A 20,937-nucleotide genomic window follows, 5' to 3' on the forward strand; every position below is an offset into this window, starting at 1 on the left:
TGGCTTCCAGATGTCAAAGGGCTGATCCTTTGGTAAGCTCACTAGAAACTTCTGGCTCTCTACAAGAGTTTGGGATATTAATGTTATTCAGTAAGTCCCAAGTTTTTCAGAGGATAGATTACTAACAATGAGGAATTTATATTCCTTGGTTAATTTAGGAGTCTAAGATGCAGAGTTCAGAAAGAAATTACTCAGACCTAACTCTGAGTGCTTAAGCCGCCAACAGTTAGAAGATGCTATTTATTTGTGTCTGTAAGTTTGTACATAGTAATAATGCCAACCTTGTTGCTGAATTTTTTATTTGTGGGGGATGAGTTTGAATTTTGTTTGAAATGCTTCAGTTGTCATTTTGTCATTGCATTTCAAATAGCTCATGACCCTTTTCTTGTGGTCACTTTAGCACACCATAGTAGCCCACAAAGTGGGGGCAGGGTATTGACATTTGGATTTTTTCTTTGATTCTAGTTCTTTTATTCATTTTTATTTGTGACTGTAGTGATGACTTCACAGATGGAGAAAGAGTGAATGGATGAATGAATAATTGGTTTAATGCCTAGTTATGCAACTTGAGTGCTTTTTTTTTGGCAGGATAATTTAAAGTGTATATATTTTAACTGCACTGGTACATTGAACATGTCAGTGTCAATGCCACTGGACCAACAGAGCATTTTGTGGCTATAGGGTGCCTGGTAATAATGTCTTGATTTTTCTTTGGGACTCAACTATATTGAAGGTTTTTCCCCCAGCAGTATGGGGTGTACAGGTGATTGATCATTAATGCCATTGCAATTGTTATTTTTTAAAATAAATTTATAAAAATTACCAAAAAGTAATGTGACTTTTGGGGAATCTGCAACTCCTGGGTTCTAGGTTGTGTTTCCAATGTTGAAATTGTGACCTCTGCCGACAAGATATGTCTGCATGGACGGTGTCTCTGTAAACAGTATCTAACTTGTAATGTCTGGGCCTCTTAGCTTTATCTCCCCTTAATTTCTTCCCTTTTGGCCCTTCCACCCTGTTGAGGAGATATTTTCTGTCAATTGCAGGCTGATCATACATTTGATGCTACTACTGAAAGTGTTTATCAAAATGTGACGAAAATTAGCCCTTATCACAAAAACAGCCTTGATTAAGTATTGTAGAATTACAGGTAGTGAAGATGTACTTTTTACATTTTGTTAGATTTTGTTTTGGCAGAAGACCAAAACAAAAGTACTTTTCTGATGGTTAAAAATCCACAGCATGCTCACCTTGTTACTGTTTTACCTTACGGTCACTGGTAATCTAAGCAACAAAGACTAGAAACCTCCGATATGCCATTGTCACACACGAGAGACAAACAGCATTCGTGATGAGAGCAGGAGACCTGCCCTGGCAGATAAGAGGAGAAACTCACCACAACAATGAAGGAAAAGGACTGACAGTATTCGATAGATTTAGTCAAACTGTGCTTGAGTTTGGCTTAGATTTATGCCAGTAGAACCTGTCCTTAACAAATTCAGAGATGACCCAAGATTCTACTCTGTGGTATGGGGGAAAGACCTCTCGATATTTATCTCACATCAACGGCTTTACCGCAGGAGCGTCTACACCTCCCCAGTTTCCTGTAGAAAAGACCGCTTTGCTCCTTTGAAAGCGCGGACTGCAACACCTCCAGCCCCTTCTCCCCGCGGAACTCGGCCCGCGAAGGTTGTGGGAAGGTGGTGGGGCGGGGACTGCAGCCGCTTCCGATTGTCGTTGCCCCAAGGAAGCCTGCGCGGATTGGTCGGCGGCAGGACCCGCAACAGAGCCTCCCATGCGGATTGGTTGCTACGCAGCTGGACCCTGTTTCCGGTACCTGGGCGGGCAGCTATGGTGACTGGCAGGCGGGATGCGAAGCTGCCTGTGTGGCCGGTGGAGGCCCGCTTGGCGGCACTGCTTCCCGACCTACTGGTCTTTCGGAAGCCCCGGGGATCGGAATCCGAGCTCGCCACGGCCCAGGGAGTCCTCCTAGGCGTCCATGTGACGGGTGAGGGCGATGGCCGGCACTTCAGCCTCCTGGCCTGCGGGAGAGGCGGCCGTTGGGTCTAAGCGCCTGGAGGCCGCGACGGTTACAGACCTAGCCTCCCGCGAGCTAAGGCACAGTTTAACTTCGTCCCGCGGCTTCCGCAGGAAACTTTGAGGGTCTTCATTTTAGCGTGGGAAGACATCTTTTGGGATGAACCAGCTCAGCCCTTGAGCTCACCTCAAAGATGATGAAATTGAAACTCAGAGGAAACGATTTTTACAGGACCACGCAGCGGGCTTTGAACCCGTGTCTCCCAACCCCGAGCAATTTCTATTAAGCGTTCTGTTTCAGTTATTTTATTCTTTCAATTAATTCATTCTTGGCGTCGTTAAGTATGTGCTTGCCATTGTTCTGGCTGTAGCTATCTAGCAGCCACTCCTAGAGTTGTTCATTTAACAGATATTTATTCTGTGTCAGGGATATGAAGATGGGTAATACCAGGTGCCTGTCCTCACCGTGTGAGTGATTCTCTGGCCAGACATGAGGAGGGATCCTGTTGTTTCCTATAGCCAGGCAGCTGCCTAAGAGGGTGGGGGAAAGAGCTGGCTCCAGATGAAAAGGGCACCATCTCCAGCTCCTGGAAGCAGAGAGGGTGGTCCTCTGGATTCCCAGTGGCAGCGGCAACCAACCTGGCCCTTAGTAGTTTCTAAGTTACATCATGTTAATGGATAAAGGAATTACTCAGCTTGAAGAGATCTGTTTCCTTTACACCAGGCTGATGTGTGGGGAGAAAGGGGCCAAGAGTTAGGATTTGGAGTTAACATGGTAATTTCTGCTTTGTTGGTCAGGGTTTACAGCATTAATGGACAGGTTCAGCCTGACCTGCAAGTCGGAACGTGACATGGACAAACTGGCCCACATCTTCAGTTACTACATTAGTGACATCGTGGAGCGTGAGTGATCATTGTAGGGTAACAAGGTGTGGTGCTGGGCTCCTGAGGGTTTATAAAAGAAGGTGGCCAGAAGTACTTTAAAACAGGTACTAAAGGGTCATTCCTTTAGCATCATTCATCTTTGGTTTCTTCAAGTTGCCACTGAAAAGCTAGACCTTTGCCTGTTATCTGCCATTCTACCCAGTCTTACATTCTATTGACTCATTGTTCAAAGGTGGGGCAGGAGGAGCTAATTTACTTTGCACATTTGTATTTTATTTCAGAATAAAGTGTTCTAACAATAATGTATCTCAAGTGTGTATTTAGACCAAGTTTATAAAACATCTTTTTATTCTATTATTATATTTTGATCCTGTGAGGAAGGAATAGGTGTTTTCTTATTTTCTGCCATGTATTAAGCTTTTAGATATTTGCCAAATTTCCAGTATCTGGAAAAAAACTCATTTGTGCAGTACCCATGTTTTGAGTACCTACTCTGTGAGATGGACTGTAATAGGTGCAGGCGGGGCAAGAACCCACTCTTGGACTTTTTGGTTAGGCCTACCCAACAGAAATTACTCTGACCTTATACCTTTTAGTACTTAGGTAACATTCTCATCCTTTACTGACAGCTCGCTATATGTTTCTATCCATCATTCTGAGATTCACCAGAATAATTACTTTGTGGCATCTCCATTAAGAATTTGATTATTTGACTTACCTCTTATCCTTAAGGAATACATATGGAAGGGTGTTTGCTTTTCTCATAGGTTTGGATGAAGGGGAAGATACAAATTCTGTATCGTGTATGTACTCTAATACCAGCAACTGCTGGGTACTAGAAATACAGGGCAAAGTAAGACAGAGTACCTTCATTTAGTTTCCATTTTAGTGGGACAGACAATAAGTAAACAATAATTGTAGCTTCTACATTCTATTAAGGAAATAAACATAGTATAGTGATATAAAAAAAATAAGGATAGGGGAGTGTATGAGACAGGGTGGTCATAGAAGGCTCCTCTGAGGAGGTATTATTTAAGCTGACACATGAAGGATGAGGGGAACAGCTTGTGAAGAAATAGGGGTAAAGCATTTCCGACAGAATACCAAGTGCAGAGGTCCTGAGACAGGAGAAAGCTCGGCACACTCCAGAAGCTAATAGAAGGCCAGTGCAGGCCAAAACGTAGCTTGCGGGGTGAAGAGTGGTTTGAGGCAAGGTTGAGGGTTGATAGCTATGAGATCACCAAGTTCTGTAGTCCATAGTAAAGAGTTGGAATTATATATTTCTGTATAAAGGAAAACTGGAAAGGTCTAGCAGGGGAGTAATATGATCTGATTAACACTTTAAAACTGATTTTGGCTACTGTGTGGAGATTGAATGCTGGTGGAGAGTGAATTTAAGAATAGAAGCTGGAAGGGACAATTGTCCTGGAAAGATGATGGAGATTTTGTCTAGAGCAGTGGTTCTCAACCTCAGCTGTGGTTGCCTGAGGAGCTTTTTGATTGTTTTATTCTTTTTTCTATATTTTGTTTTTTTTGTTTTGGAAGAGACTGGGGTCTCAGTATGTTGCCAAGTTTGTCTTGAACTCTAGAGCTTAAAAGGTTCTTCTGCCTCAACCTCTCAAATAGCTGGGACTACAGGTACCGTACCACCTTGTCTAACTAAAAATCTTAATGCCTAAGCTTCACCCCAGGCCATTTAAATCAGAATTTCTTGAGGTTGGCCCAGGAATAAGATCTTTTAAAGTTTCATAGGCAATTCCAATGTGCAGTCAAGACTGAAGATTGTTGGTGTAGAGGTATGGCAGGGGAGCTGCGTGGGGTAGATTAACCTGAAATATATTTTGCAGGTTCAACAGATAGGAGTTGCTAATACATTAAATTTCAGTGGGAAGTGGTGAGAAAAAGGACTCAGTTTTTTGGCTTTCATAAATGAATTGATCATGTCATTTACCAAGACAGGAAAGACTGAACATTGAGAAAGAAAATGAAGAGTTCTGTTTTGAATATGTTGAGTTTGAGATGCCAGTAAGTCTTTCAAGTGGAGAGTGACTCCATTCAATTGGAGAATCCAGCTATGATTGAGCCTGGAGCTCAGAGAAGAGTTCCCTGTTAGGAATGAAAATGTGAGTTGATGGCATAAAGTGGGACTTAAGAACCAATTGAGTTCATGTTGGAAGAGCGTAAATAAAGAGAAAGAACCTTTGGCTGAGGCTTGAGGAGCTCCAGGGAAGGATTATGATAAGGGAGAAAGAACCTGAAAAAGAGACTACAAACAGCCAGTGAGGTAGGATATTGTGGTGTTCCTGAAGCCAAAGGAGAGGTAGCGTCTCTAGAAGAAAGCTGCAGCTAGCTGGGTTGAACATGACAGCTGTCAAGTACAGTGAGGTCAGAGAAGTATTGAATTTAGCAAGATTAATGCTGTTGATGACCTTGATAATTTGAAGTAGTGGAGATGGAAGTCAGATTGGAGTAAGCTGAGAAAAAGAATAGCAGAGAAAACATTTATGAGGAAAATATATGTAGCCAACTTTTTGAGATTTGGGGGTATTGTTTGTTGTGAATATAGCAGGAAAAAAAAATGGAGCTAATAGGCAGAAGAGAAGGTAGAGCCAAGAATATGTGGGTTATTTTTGTGTGTTTTGGTTTTGTTTTTTGCTATTGATGAGAATGTTTCAGTAGAGAGATTAGGAACAGTGTGAAGTTCTCGAGAAGGTAAAAGGGGTAAGATTCCTATCACAAATGGGGTGGCTTTGAAGAGAGCAGGAATACTTCCATTTTAGAAAAGATGTATGTAGGTGCAGATAGATTTGGGGAGAAAATGACAAGAAGGAAGAAGGAACCTGAGTCTTGGAGTGAGCAAATGGACAAGAATGACATGAGGATAAACTCAGTAGGCCATTCTTTTGACCATATATGATTCTGCCCTGATCTGATTTATATCTGATTTTGACTCATTTTCCTCTCTCTTTCTTACCTGATTTCAGATGTTCTCTGTTTTGGAGGGGATATCCTAAATATCACAGGTATTTTTTCAGTTTTTCTAAATACTTAAAAGATTGTGAGTGAGGAGGACTATATTTAGGTGGAATTCAGCATATTGGTTTATTCAGCATTGTTTGATTAAAAGGTACTGGATACCAAGATGAGGAAGACATAGTCTGTGCTTCAAAGGATCCCCCAGTCTAATGGAAAAGCTTTGCCCAAATTAAACTCTCACATGCTTTGCATTTTTGTTTAGATTGAAGGACAGCAAAATAAGTGCCAATAAAGCATTCTTGAGAAAACTAATGAGAAACTTGGTCATTAATAGCAGAAGCTAAGCATGAGATGGGGAGGAGTCAAGCATGTCCTATCTGGATAACTCAAGATCACTAACAGCTGTATGCCCTGGAGTTGGCCTGTCTTCTTATTTAAACATAATAAAACCAGCCATCAAATTAGATATGAACTTGAACCCACTTTTTATGAACCTTTTGCTAGTACCTCTCCTCCCCTGTTAGTATACTGGTGGAAGGAAGATTACCAAAAATATCCTTAGGATCATTTAAACTTCTACCTAGTTATGTTTTTATGTACTGGATGATTTTGAGGATCTGAAGCAGTATTTTAACCTAGCATAATGTATATAACCAAGAAACCTTGCCTGATAACTTACATAATATCCACACTGGGTCAAGTTGATCTTCTACGTTACTGGGACTTTGCCCTGGACCAAGTGAGACTAGATATTTGGTCCCCGTCAGCCTATCCTGTGTCTCTGCAGGGAACATGCTCCTGGCACTCTGGAGAGTAGAACAAAATCAACTGAGTGACATCATTACCTTGGTGGCAAAATGCAGTCTGGAGATACAGGAGAAATTTGGGATCTATCACACCAGAGAAGGCCAGGACCTGCAGTTAAAGATAGGTAGTACCTCCTAAAAGAGTGATCCAACTGGGCGAGGGGGAACCCACTATAAAAACCTCAAGATAAATGATAAACTGGGAAAAAAAATATTTGCAGTTCATATAGACAAAGGGTGAATTGCTCTACTAGGGAAAGAGCACTTAGAAATCAAGAATAATACTCTTAAGAGAAAAATGGACAAAGGACATGAGTAAATTGTATATAGACAAGGAAACGCATGTCTTTTAACACGTCAAAAGATGATCAACATTCATAATAAGAAAAATGCCAATTGGAAGTACACTGACTACCTGTCTTACCTATAGATAGGCAAAACTTCAGATGCTGGACAATGTACTCTGGTGAGTCTGAGGAATGAGCTTTTTCTTACTGTGAGTGAACAATGGTATAAGGGTAACTTGGCAATCTTTATTATATTTATTTTTATTGTCTTTATTGTACTTTTTATGTCAAGAAAAACTAAACCATATAAAAATATATATTAAAAAGTCTTGTTTTCACTTACATACCATCTATACTATTTACTCTTACAAGTACATTTATACCTTAACCTCACAATCCTTCTGGACATTTATCCTATAGGTATGCCTACACACATGTGAAATGTTGCGCGTGCAAGGTTATTGATTGTAATATGGTTTGCAATTTTAAAACATTGAAAACAACTTATTTATAGGAGACTGGTTAAGTAAATAATATGTATACTCAATAAGATTATCTGCAACTTTAAAAAAAATAAGATGTCTTGACATGGCAGTATCTCCAAGATATAGTTAAGTGAAAAAAAGTAAGATACAAAACAGCGTGTTTAGTATGCTACCATCTGTGTAAGGAGGAAAATAGAAACACTGGAAAAATATACAAGAAACTAATAGAATTACTAATATCAGGAAAATAGTAAAGATGGGCATGTAGGTAAAGCAAGAATTTAAAATATATATTCTTTATAGTTTATTTTTGAACTATGTTAGTGCTTGACAGAATCAAAAATATAACACAATATAATAAAAAAAAGCTATATACAGAGGCCAAAGTTTCACCAACGGCAGAGTCAGGATTGGAGGGGAAGTTCCATACACAAAGCTCCTTCACAAGGGTTCAGAAACCTCTTTAAGGGCAAAAGTTGGCTCCAGCTGTTCTTTTATGTTTTGAGGAGCAGTGGTAAAGAATTATATTCTGTTTTATATGGCATCTCTTTTGTCCTGCCATCTTTCGTTTCTTTTGGTTTTTTTCTTATTAAGGATAATTGATACTATACATTGGCATATTTATACACTTTTGAAACCATCACCACAATAAAGATAGTGAACATACTTATCACTGAAAAAGTCTCCTTGTGCCCCTTTGTACATTCTTCTTCCACTACTCTCCTTCACCATCTCCAGACAGACAAAATGTCCATCTCCAGGTGTATTATATAAGAGAAGGAAATCTGGGGGAAGAATTTTTTTTTTTTTTTTTTTTTGAGATGGAGTCTCGCTCTGTCACCTAGACTGGCACGCAGTGGCGCGATCTCAGCTCACTGCAACCTCTGCCTCCAGGGTTCAAGCGATTCTTCTGCCTCAGCCTCCTGAGTAACTGGGATTATAGGCACGCACCACCATGCCTGGCTAATTTTTTTTTTGTATTTTTGGTAGAGACAGGGTTTCACCATGTTGGTCAGGCTAGTCTCGAACTCCCAACCTCAGGTCATCTGCCTGCCTCGGCCTCCCCAAGTGCTGGGATTACAGGCAAGAGCCACCGCACCTGGTCGTAAGGTATTGTTATTTTTTTGTTTGTTTTTTGTTTTTCCATTCTTTTTTAAAAATATATATATATATACTTTAAGTTCTAGGACACATGTGCACAACATGCAGATTTGTTACATATGTGTACATGTGCCAAGTTTGTGTGCTGCACCCATTAACTCGTCATTTACATTAGGTATATCTCATAATGCTATCCCTCCCCCTCCCCCCACCCCACAACAGGCTCCAGTGTGTAATGTTCCCCTTCTTGTGTCCAAGTGTTCTCATTGTTCAATTCCCACCTGTGAGTGAGAACATGCGGTGTTTGGTTTTTTGTCCCGTAAGGTATTATTTTTAAAGGTTAGCTCACCTAAGACTTCTGCAGCTGAGGGCAGTAACAAGATTGGCATGATGCATAGAGCCATGTGGGGATTCCAGACCCCTCCTGTTGCATAGTTTCCCAATTGAGTTTGACTATTCTCCATTTATCTCATTTTTTCTGGATAGGTCTGTCTGCGGGTCGGATTTCCCAGGTTATTGTTGGAGATGAGCGGCAGCAATACCTCTTGGTGATTGGGCGGGATGTAGATGATGTCCGGTTAGCTCAGCGTTTGGCTCAGGCAAATGAGATTGTCCTATCCTGGAACTGCTGGATGCTCTGCGAGCAGTGTATGTTTGAAGTGGAAATCATGAGGGAGGATGAAGCTGTGAAGGTAGGAGGCTAGCTTCATCTATTCACATCCTGAAAAGGCCTTCCTATTACACAGGGCAATGCTCTGATAGTGTTCACATATTGCCTGGCCAAACCAACGGCCATTGGAACTCAATTTAGGAGGGAGGCTGGGAATATTCTCCTATAAAGATGGATGAGGTGGAACAGTGAGGCTGAGGAGATAAAAGGCAAACAAGGGTGATAGAATCCTCAGCCTTTCTTGTGTGGGGGCACAGAATTAAGCAGTTTCCTTTCTGTAGTTAAGAGATATGCGGATCATTGACCCATTTGATTTTGATGAGCATTTTGACAAGTGCCTCGATTATCTACCACATTACCGTACAAGTGCTGGTAAGTTACTTTGTCCTTTCTACCTAAGCCCCAAATTTTAAACATTAATTTTCCACATGGCCAGGGACCTTTTATTTTACTTTTCTCAGAGACTCTAAGAACTGCACTGGAATTGGATCCACACTCTGATCTTGACCAAAAGCTGCGGAAACACATAATGAAAAACCTTTTGAAGAAGGTTATTTCCTAGTTCTTGAATCCTCGTATAGTCTGTGTGTGTGTGTGTGTGTGTGTGTGTGTGTGCACGCGTGCATATAAACAGGTGTACAATTGTAAGTGACAACTTTTTTGTATTATCCAGTTAATCTCCAGCACCCCATTGTAATTCCAGCAGATTTACCCATCTGTGCCAACATAGTACGGTGATGAACATGTCTTAAACCTTTAGCTAGATTTTTCAATCCTAGAAAGTAGAAACCATATTTGTTTTTTAGTTTGTTCTTCAACAATTTAGTACACTGTAAGAAGGGTATAGAGTGTATGTTTGGTAAATATAAGTTGACTGATTGTATATATATATGAATATATGTGAATTCCTTAGTAAGAGTGTAATGACTAATGGATGTGTCAAATTAACTCTTAGAGAGTAAATCTTGACAGATTTCATCAGTGAATTCTGCCTAGTCAGTTTTAATTCCAAGTGCATTGGGTTGTATATCTTCTATACTAAAATTTCTTTTAAGTTTTTGCTGAGACCCTTAAGTTATTTTCTCATATATACCATGAAATACATAATTAAAATGCCTGAACATGATGCTGATAGTTGAAAATACAGGTAGGTAATTCAATGTGTCTTTACAGATTGATGAAGGCCAGCCTGTAGAGTATGTATCTGAATTCCGTACGGTGACTCTGGTTTTGGTCAGCCTGGAGTTCCACAAGACAGCGTGGATGTTGCATTTGTGTCATCTTATCCAGGAGTCTGCCTTATACATCTCCACAGTCATTGAGAAAGGGGGTGGCCAGCTGAGTCGGATCTTTATGTTTGAGAAAGTAAGTACAAGGGAACTTGACCAATCAGCATTAAAGGTGAGTGAGGAGTGATGTCCTCCCACATAACACAAGTGTAAGTCAAATTCCCTGCTACTATTTTGTAACAAGCTATATTACATTAAAACTTCAACTAATACTAATTAAGAAATGGGATGTTCTTGTTAGTTTAATTTTCAGGGTTACTGAGGGTTACTCTCCATGTCATTTTTTATTGAATTCTTGTTGAAGAATCCTTGTGAAGCATAAAGAATGTTTTTCTGGTTCTATTAGTAAAGTAAATGTAATCAGGTCTTTCTCAGATAATTAAGGATCTTGAAAAAAAGCAGAATCTTAATACTTGATGTTATAAGTGATGAAAATGTGGGCAGATAGACTTAGCTCAAGGTATATACTAGAAATTAAATTTTTGAAAAGTTCTTGATAGCAGTTTTTCTTGTGTTTTAAATTTCAGCTCTTTGAATAGTGAAATCAAGATTTTTAAAAATGTCTACATTGCTGGCCAGGTGCGGTGGCTCACGCCTGTAATCCCAGCACTTTGGGAGGCCAAGGCAGGCAAATCACGAGGTCAGGAGATCAAGACCATCCTGGCTAACACGGTGAAACCCCGTCTCTACTAAAAATACAAAAAAATTAGCCAGGCATGGTGGCGGGTGCCTGTAGTCCCAGCTACTTGGGAGACTAAGGCAGGAGAATGGCGTGAACCCAGGAGGCGGAGCTTGCAGTGAGCCGAGATCGCACCACTACACTCCAACCTGGGCTACAGAGCAAGACTCCATCTCAAAAAGAAAAAAAAAAAGTCTATGTTGCTGTGGCCCAGAGTTTCCATTTTATGAATCATGTAGAATCCTATATTTCCAACAGGAGAGTGTTCAAGGATAGGGTCTGGGTTCATTCGGGGGAGCTGGTTTAGTTTAGGCAAGCCATATTCCTTTCCCAGGTAAGTATCTCATTTCTTTGTTTGTCATGTATCCCAGGGCTGCATGTTCCTCTGTGTTTTCGGCCTTCCTGGTGATAAGAAGCCAGACGAGTGTGCACATGCCCTGGAGAGCTCCTTCAGCATCTTTAGCTTCTGCTGGGAGAATCCTGCTAAGACCAAGTAAGGAGGAAGGTGGGGCAGAGAGGAGCTTCTCAGGCCCCAGGGGCTCCTCAGGCAGGGTAGGAGGCAGTAACAAGTGGCAGGGATTCAGGTAGTCCAGAATTTGCCTAATGTGAAGGGAACATGCTAAGGAAAGTGAGCAAACAGGATCTATTAAGAAATCACCAGATACAGATCTCTGTACTGAATACCCAGGGGAAATAAAGATATATTCCCATTCAGCGGGTCAGGAAAAGGAGAGAAACAGAACAAATATACCAAGATTCGAGAACACTGCAAAGGAACAAGCAAATGTGTAAATTAATATGATGCAAATAACATCCCTGTGGAGAGGATACAGAATAAAGGCTGCCTGTCTACAAGAGAGAGTGCAAGAGAAGTTGTGGAGAAATTACCTAGATAGAAAGGAACCATAGCTGGTTAACGCTCTCTTGGCTTTCATTCTGGGTCTTTCACAGATCTTATTGCCTTTTCTGGCCCTTAAACTGAACTGATCTCCCTCTTCCACATCCACCCCTCACCGAACCACCTTTCACAAAACCTAACCCAGATGAAGGTATAGAAAAATCTATTTTCCCACTAGTTGCATTATGATAAAGTTGGTTGGAAGTTTTCGATTGACTTTTTAAAATAGAAAGCTATGGAGAAAGTGTGTACATGAATGAATTTTAAAAATAGTTACTTCCAGTGTTAACATTGAATCAGATTGATTTGCTTGCCATAACTTAATTCAAAATGGATAAAAATTGTATCAAACATGTAAATAGTGCTTTAACATTTATAGAATACTTCAGTATATGCTACCAATGTGAAAATTTGTATCCCTCTTTATTTTTTGCTGTTTTTTAGAGACAGAGTCTCGCTCTGTTTCCCAGGCTAAAGTTCCGTGGCACAATCACGGCTCACTGCATCCTCAACCTCATCCTTCCAAGTAGCTCAGACTACAGGCACACACCCCACACTGGGCTTTTTTTTTTTTTTTTTTTTTTTTTTTAAGTAGAGACAAGGTCTTGCTATGTTGCCCAGGCTGGTTTCGAACTCCTGAGCGTGAGTGATCTCCCACCTCAGCCTCCCAAAGTGCTGGGACTATAGGTGTGAGCCACCATGCCCAGCCCCTCTTTTATACATTAAGGAAATTAAGGTCACAGAAGAGAAGTTACTAGCGTATAGCAGAGCTTTTAATGAAACCCAGATCTTCAGTCTTCAAATCCTGTGTTGTTTCATTACTTATCCCCCAGCTGCCTCTTACAAAATGCAAATGCTCCCCAAAAGAATCAAATATGCTATTAATGTGATATAATTATAGATACACACTCATAGAATGTTAATATTGGAAAGGAATTTAGAGATTATCTGATCCAAGCCTTATTTTAGAAATAAGAAAGATGCTACAGTTGCTTAATAGATACTCTAGATACTCAGACTCTTTGCCCAAGGCAAATACATGTTAACACTGTTAACACTTCTTTCAGGTTTGGTGGGATCTGCAGATACTCCTACATCCTACCTCCCAGTCTTGTCTCTAGTGTGGATATGCTGGGCAGTATTAGTCAGGGTTCTCTTAGAGGGACAGAACTAATATATATATATATATATATATAGTTACATATAATTATGTTTTTTTTATATATATATATATATATATTTTTTTTTTTTTTTTGAGATGGAGTCTCACTCTGTCGCCCAGGCTGGAGTGCAGTGGCCAGATCTCGGCTCACTGCAAGCTCCGCCTCCTGGGTTCACGCCATTCTCCTGCCTCAGCCTCCCGTGTAGCTGGGACTACAGGCGCCCGCCACTTCGCCCGGCTAGTTTTTTGTATTTTTTAGTAGAGACGGGGTTTCACCATGTTAGCCAGGATGGTCTTGATCTCCTGACCTCGTGATCCGCCCGTCTCGGCCTCCCAAAGTGCTGGGATTACAGGCTTGAGCCACCGCGCCCGGCCAATTATGTTATATATTATATAGAACATATATATATATAAAAAAAGGGGAGTTTATTAAGTATTAACTTACACAACCACAAAGCCCCACAATAGGCTGTCTGTAAGCTGAGGAGCAAGGAGAGCCAGTCCGAATGCCAAAACTGAAGAACTTGGAGGTCGATGTTTGAGGGCAGGAAGCATCCAGCATGGGAGAAAGATGTAGGCTGGAAGGCTAGGCCTGTCTCCCTCATTTCACATTTTTCTGCCTGCTTTATATTCGTTGGCAGCTGATTAGATTGTGCCCACCAGATTAAAGGTGGATCTGCCTTCCCCAGCCCACTGACTCAAATGTTAATCTCTTTTGGCGACACCCTCACAGAAACATGCAGGATTAATACTTTCAATCCTTCAATCAAATTGACACTCAGTATTAACCATCACATGGGCCATCCCCTCCAGTGCTGGTCTGTTCTGTTCTTGATGTTTGTATTGCCCTGTGGCCTTCAAGGGTCCCACCCTTGGCCCTTACTCTTAAAAGAGTCATTTCTTTGGCCTTTAGAGACTGTCTTACAATGCCCTTAAGAATGTCTTCTGTCACTCTTAGGCTGTAACTTGGTCATTTCCATCTTATTTAGTTTAGAATATAATAGATGTTAAGAACTAGACAGGGTATTAGAGTTCTTCAAATTTGACCTCTTTAAAGAAACTAAGATCCAGAAAGGTTATGCTGCTAAGTCAAACAGATGTCAAAGCCTCAAAGCTAAGTTTCAAGGTCAGTGATTTTTTTCCTTGAAGATAATTACTAATTCAGTATCTCCCAAAGTGTGTTTGTTAGAATGTTATTAATCCCTTAATATGCTCTTGAAAAAAGAAAAGATTTTCATGATCAAATATGTCTGGGAAGTGTCGCAAATTATATTTCCTTCTTCAAGGTTCACAATGAACATTAAAACGTACCAAAGGTTCTGAGTAGTGTTATGGGAAAGAGATGTGTTATATTTAGTTTTAGTCAGCATTTCCCAAATTTACTTGGTCATCAAACACTTTTCTCCAGAAAGACCTATAAACATCCAGAGGAGCTAATGTTCTAAGGAAGATAATTTTGGAAATGCTGAGCAGATGCTAAAGCTTCAGAGGTACCTACATGGTCTCGGTAGCAGATACCATTGCTCATTTCTCTCTGCATCACATCAGCTCTCAGACCCAAAACTACTTTCCATGTCTTCTTTTTCAAAGACCCTGTTCACCTTGAGACATCCTCTGAATTCCTCTTTCTAATCTGAGAAATAGCTTCAGCTTTTAGCTCATTTAGAGGAAAGATGATTCCCTGAGTATTTCTTCAGGATATTTTTGAGACATAGGGAGTGCAGTCTCAGAATGTCATTATTATGGTTTTTCAGTACCAGAAATACTTTATATACAATTACATGTATCAAATAAAGAATACATTCTTTATCAATGCAGAAAGGTTTTAAAGGAAAGAAGGAATATGGATTGCTGAGAAAAGCAAGGAGGAATTATAAAGTATAATAGAAAGAAATAAGAAATAACTAAATGATAAAAGTATTGTTTGTTCATGATTGACTTGTTAATAGCTGAATTTCTGGCATGCATAAATGCATTCATTCAACAAGCATTCCTTGGACACAGTTATGAGCCAGGCACTGTGTTAGTGCTATGGACATAAAGAGAAGTAAGATTTTACCAGTTCTGCTAAGTAAACAACTAACTTTAATACAATGAAATTGAAGTGCAGAAATAAAATGCTATAGGAGTTACAACGATGTGCTATGGGAAGAAATGGTTAATTCTCCCCAGAGGCACCAAAGAAATCTTGACTATAAAGATGACTTTTGAGACAGGTTGAGAAGAAAAGTAGTTCAGCAAATGGAGAAGATGAGAAAGGGTATTTAGGCAGAGGAAGCATCATGAAATATTAAAAAATTTTCAGTCTTGCTCTTCATATGGCAGCAGAACTGACAGCATGGTCTTCTTGTCTTAAGTGTCTCTTTTTTTCACCCTGGGGGCAGTGAGCTGAGTGAATGAATGGTAAGATACTTTTTTTTTTTTTTGAGACAGAGTCTCACTCTGTTGCCCAGGCTAGAGTGCAGTGGTGCAATCTCGGCTCACTGCAACTTCTGCCTCCTGGGTTCAAGCGATTTTCCTGCCTCAGAATCCCTCAACTGGGATTATAGGCACACACCACCACACCCACTAAGTTTTATATTTTTAGTATAGATGGGGTTTCACCATGTTGGCCAGACTGGACTTTCGAACTTCTGACCTCAGGTGATCCACCCACCTTGGCCTCCCAAAGTGCTAGGATTACAGGCATGAACCACAGCACCCAGCCAAGAGCCCTTAATCCTGTCTTTTGAGGAAGGCAAATAATTTTGATGGCTTAGGAGATAATAGTGTTAACATGATTGCTACTTTTCATGTTCTCTCTGAACCACTGAAAATTGTTTATAGATTTAATATGAGACTATGCGTCATTGCATATCTTTCTCCACCTGCATATCTTGTTACCTGTCACATGAAATTTTCATGTCAGTGAGTAAATCTACTTATTTTGTTATGTATGAATTGCTCCTTGCCACCTTTGGGCTTTTGCCTCACCTAGAACAGTATATGCCCTCTTTTAAAATAATTCATTTATCTAATACTCTTCCGTCCCTAGAGAGGTAAGACTACTTCTCCCATTACCTCTCTCTACTCCAAACACCTCTGTTCATGTCTGTGCTGTAGCCATCTTGAAGCACTTAGTTTTGCATGACCATACAAGGCATCTCAAAGCCTTTACCTTTTCCCACCAGATAGTACTATTCCCTGACTTTATCAGTTTCTTCAACTTTCAAGGTCCAACCAAATGTCCTCTCCTTTATGAATACTGTATCTACTCTTCAGTGTGAATTAGTGCATCTGTTCTGTTTGCTCTGCTAATGTGCTATATCAGTCTCTAATATGGAGCATTTGTCTTGGTAATATGTAAGTATCTCTTCACCTCCCTCAAACCTACCACCCTCCTTCCCAGACTTAACTTCTCTAGGGCAGGATATTTTAAACATCCAGCCAAATACTCAGTACTTTGCACACTTCTCAGTGCTTAGTGAATGAAATGAATGTATGTATGCATGAATGAATTTTTAAAATATTACTTATTAGAAAAATTTTGTTCCAAATGTAAATTTACTTCAGAAAGCCTTCTGTCTGCAGTCCTGACATTCTGATTATTCCTTAACTATGACATTCTAGCATTATTTGATCCAGTAACCCTGTATTGATATCTCTTGATCTACTTTCATTTTTCGGTTTTATCTGAGGCAACATGGTATAGTAGAAATAATATCAGTCTAAGAGGCAAGAGGCCTGGATTCTCATTCTGACTCTACTGTTGGCTTTTGCTATATAACTCTGGGAAAGTTAACCCCTTCAATTTTTTTTTCTCAAATGGTATTTAAATATTTGCCTTACTACAGATGTAAATTTTTTTTTTTTTTTTTTTTTAGATGGAGTCTCGCTCTGTCACCCAGGCTGGAGTGCAGTGGCTTGATCTCCACTCACTGCAAGCTCCGCCTCCTGGGTTCATGCCGTCCTCCTGCGTAGCTGGGACTACAGGCATCTGCCACCACGCCTGGCTAATTTTTTGTATTTTTAGTAGAGACGGGGTTTCACAGTGTAGCCAGGATGGTCTCGATCTCCTGACCTTGTGATCCACCTGCCTCGGCCTCCCAAAGTGCTGGGATTACAGGCATGAGCCACTGCGCCTGGCCCAGATGTAAAATTTTTAAAAATCTTTTACTGGCCAGGTGTGGTGGCTCACACCTGTAATCCCAGTGCTTTGGGAGACCAAGACGGGTGTATTGCCTGAGCCCAGTAGTTTGAGACCAGCCTGGACAACTAATGAAACCCCATCTCTCCCAAAAATTAAAAAAAAAATTTAGTTGGATGTGGAGGTGTGTGCCTGTAGTCTCAGCTACTTGGGATGCTGAGGTGGGAGGATCACTTGAGCCCAGGAAACGGAGGTTGCAGTGAACTGAGATTGCACCAATGTGCTCCAGCCTGGGTGATAGAGCAAGACCCTGTCAAAAAAAAAAAAAAAGAAAAAATATTTTACTAATTATAACCCCCAACTAAAACTAAAACTCCTGAATTAGGGGAACCATTCTGTTTCTTTTGGTTCTCTCCGTAATATTCAGTACTTTGTACCCTTCATGTTATATAGACTGACAGCAACCTCTGGCGTTTTCCATTCTAAGCTCTAAGCTCTAAAACTAGACTTCTGGATCTAGGGAGCGGCAGATCTACTGCCTGACTTGGAGGCTTCTGACTGTATGTTTATCCATTATTGCTTTTCTGATCCCTAGACTTGTTTCCATCAGTATCACCAATGGACCAGTATTCTGTGGCGTGGTTGGAGCAGTAGCAAGACACGAATATACAGGTAGAATAGGACATTGGACTGTTATCTTTGTGAGTTAAGGGAGGAAGGTGGAAGACATGGTCCAAAAATTCTCCACCTGTCTTTCTGACACAGTTATTGGTCCAAAAGTGAGTCTTGCGGCCAGAATGATAACTGCTTATCCAGGTTTGGTGTCCTGTGATGAGATAACATATCTAAGATCCATGCTACCTGCTTACAACTTCAAGAAACTCCCAGAGAAAATGATGAAAAACATCTCCAACCCAGGGAAGATATATGAATATCTTGGCCACAGAAGATGTATGTGAGTATCATTGTGTGATAGGTTCATTCTCATCTCTTACAGAACAGTAAGTTTTTGATTACATGAAATTGGAAAAAAAGATGCTGCTAGTACTGGCATGCTAAAATAAGACACACAAAAGGAGGGTTTAGTGTCTGAGAGATTTAGCTTTTATGTTTAGCTCTTAGCTAGTTCTTCAGTGAATATCCTGTTCTCCAACAGGAAGAGAATAGCAATAGGTCACTAACCCAGATCTTTGTTCTTTTTTTCTTTGTGTACTTCACCATTCATTTACTTCCCTGAGCCTGGAACAATCAATAATATTCCCTCTTTACTCCCTCTCCCCCCAAATTTTTAGTTTTTAAAAACCTTTTTATTCAGAACTCTGTACTTTCTTAATTATCTGAAAGTATTTGTTTATGAAGATAGTTGTTCGTAATCTATTTTTAACAGATACATTTCACTTTGTTCTTTTTCCCAGAATGTTTGGAAAAAGACATTTGGCAAGAAAGAGAAACAAAAATCGCCCTTTGTTAGGTATGTTTTCTTTTGTAACTTAAATCATGTTTGTTTCAGCTATAGACAGCTAAATGTGATTTAAAAAAACAAAACAGTGTAAGACTAAATGCTTTTAAGCTTTATTAAAAAATAGAGAGCAACTTTCTTAGTGAAATTATATTCATTTTGAAGAGGACTTACTATTTCTTTTCCATGTCAAGTATTCAGATTTCAGGTGAAGTCCTATAACTGCCTGAGAAACACCAACATTTAGTAATATCTAATCTTTGTAAGTTAGAGTTTAGTTATTAAGATCAGACAGCTTATTGTGGATCATCTTTAGAGAAAAATTCATCATCCTTAGAATAATGAAAATAGCACCAAGACTGTTGTCACCCACACTGTATATCCCCTATCTTTATATTTATTTTAGTCTATACTTATTAGTCCATTATTTTTACATAGTAGTGACAGATTTTGAAGACTAAATTATTACTAAGAAAATTTTTACAAAAAATTAAGAGACACCTGTGTCCACAAGGTGCCTAATTTTTCTGAATGTTACTACTTAGGCTCTGGAATAAGCCCTCAAGACTAGCATATATTAACTCAGAATTGATTTTCTGGAAGGAGATGTGAAGCCCCATCAATGAATGAGATTCTTCCAGGAATTCTGGAGAAAAAAAGCCATTCTGAGAGTTAGCTTTGCAAATTGATTCAAATCAATAGATTATCTACCAAAAAGCCTGGAACAATCACTAATGTTGATTATTGATATCCAGGAGTGTTAGGTGCTCCCTGTCTCTCTACAGACCGGGAGAAAGAATTGGAAGCCTTCCAAATGGCACAGCAAAGGTGTTTGCACCAGAAGAAGGGACAAGCAGTTCTGTATGAAGGTGGAAAAGGCTATGGAAAAAGCCAGCTGTTGGCTGAAATAAACTTCCTGACACAGAAGGAAGGGCATAGGTAAAGACTCCTGTTTTCTTAGTCAGAACCTACTTCTCTTGGGGCCTCTTTCCCTTGTTAGCAAGACTCTCGTGTCATTAGATTCAGCATTCTTGGACTGGTGAAGTGAGTAACCTACATGTCATACAGGGGACTCTTGATGACCATAGTAATATTCACCAGGGTATTGCCATTGATGCTGAAGGAAGCAGATTCCAAGCAGTGCTTCTATGCCATCCAGACCCTCATGGCCATCTTCTTTGAAATTGATACATGCCCAGCCTATTACCGGCAAGAGTGCCTACAAAGACACCTTCGTGGGATAGTGGAAGAACAACTTCACTGCCTTTTTAATGACCTCTTATTTGTGAAGGTAATGAAGGCAGTGGCTTTCTGAATTGGGTTACTGTTATATTTTGTGGAAAGTCAGACCTAGGATTGTTTTCTAATCTAATAACCTGAGGATATACATATTTTTTATACATACATACATATATATATACACATATATATATATGGTAGGGCCAAGATTTGGAATTCTTTCGACACCAAAACTCAGGCTTTCTCCTTTTGAAGAGAGTGAATTCTAGTATTGAACCTGACACTTGGTAGTTGTATGTCCTAGAGCAAATCACTTAGCCTCTCTGAGTCATAGCTTTTTCATCTGTGAAATAACAATTATAGTACTGTATGTTTTTATGTGAATTTTAAAGGAGATGGTATCTAAGAGATTGCATTGTATATTTTAAAGTGTTAAATACATTAAGGTGGCCCTCACCAGTGGCATATCCCCAGGAATTATATCCATGTGTTCTTGAGTTGGTTACAATTTCTTTATTTTTTAACCCTACCTTCCTGTTCCCTTACCACAGAATATATCATTTGAAACCAGCATCTGGATCTCAAAAGCCTTCAGAGGTCTAGGATTTATGGGGTATCCAGTAGTGAACAAGCTAAAAATTCACTGGTCCACAATTTTTTTATTTATCCTCTATCACTTCTCCTAATCTACCCACCCTGCAGAGTATTTTGGAATGGAACCCTAAGATCTGTCTAATCCCTCAACATATCCCTCTCTTAAGACAGGCCTTGCTTGGGTCTCTAAACCCTTGCCTACATAGATTAGCAGTCATCTCACTTTGGCTCTCAGGTTCCTGGT

The 20,937-nt window shown here is 40.0% G+C and overlaps 1 protein-coding gene across 24 annotated transcripts in view; it reads left to right on the forward strand.

Annotated features, from left to right (window-relative positions):
• The first annotated feature begins 812 nt into the window (after positions 1-812).
• Positions 813-20,937, forward strand: part of LOC103221530 (adenylate cyclase type 10-like) — a 39,962-nt gene continuing 19,837 nt past the window's right edge. For 17 of the 24 annotated variants that reach the window (XR_493041.3, XR_012089153.1, XR_012089152.1 and 14 more), the window contains exons 1-14: positions 813-2,008; positions 2,836-2,940; positions 5,907-5,945; positions 6,686-6,829; positions 9,064-9,269; positions 9,529-9,619; positions 9,709-9,797; positions 10,421-10,612; positions 11,587-11,708; positions 17,997-18,073; positions 18,167-18,356; positions 18,817-18,872; positions 19,616-19,799; positions 19,962-20,151. Coding sequence is in view for 17 of the 24 variants with exons in the window: in XM_007972663.3 (XP_007970854.3) it covers positions 1,471-2,008; positions 2,836-2,940; positions 5,907-5,945; positions 6,686-6,829; positions 9,064-9,269; positions 9,529-9,619; positions 9,709-9,797; positions 10,421-10,612; positions 11,587-11,708; positions 17,997-18,073; positions 18,167-18,356; positions 18,817-18,872; positions 19,616-19,799; positions 19,962-20,151 (2,223 nt within the window). In the remaining 7 variants the exon portion in view is untranslated. Of the gene's footprint in view, positions 2,941-4,881; positions 5,046-5,906; positions 5,946-6,685; positions 6,830-9,063; positions 9,270-9,528; positions 9,620-9,708; positions 9,798-10,420; positions 10,613-11,586; positions 11,709-17,996; positions 18,074-18,166; positions 18,357-18,816; positions 18,873-19,615; positions 19,800-19,961; positions 20,152-20,937 lie in introns of all 24 variants that reach the window. The other 7 variants (XM_007972665.3, XM_007972680.3, XM_007972667.3 and 4 more) reach the window with 7 other exon arrangements.

This window comes from Chlorocebus sabaeus, chromosome 17 (assembly GCF_047675955.1).
Source record: "Chlorocebus sabaeus isolate Y175 chromosome 17, mChlSab1.0.hap1, whole genome shotgun sequence".
NCBI lineage: Eukaryota > Metazoa > Chordata > Mammalia > Primates > Cercopithecidae > Chlorocebus > Chlorocebus sabaeus.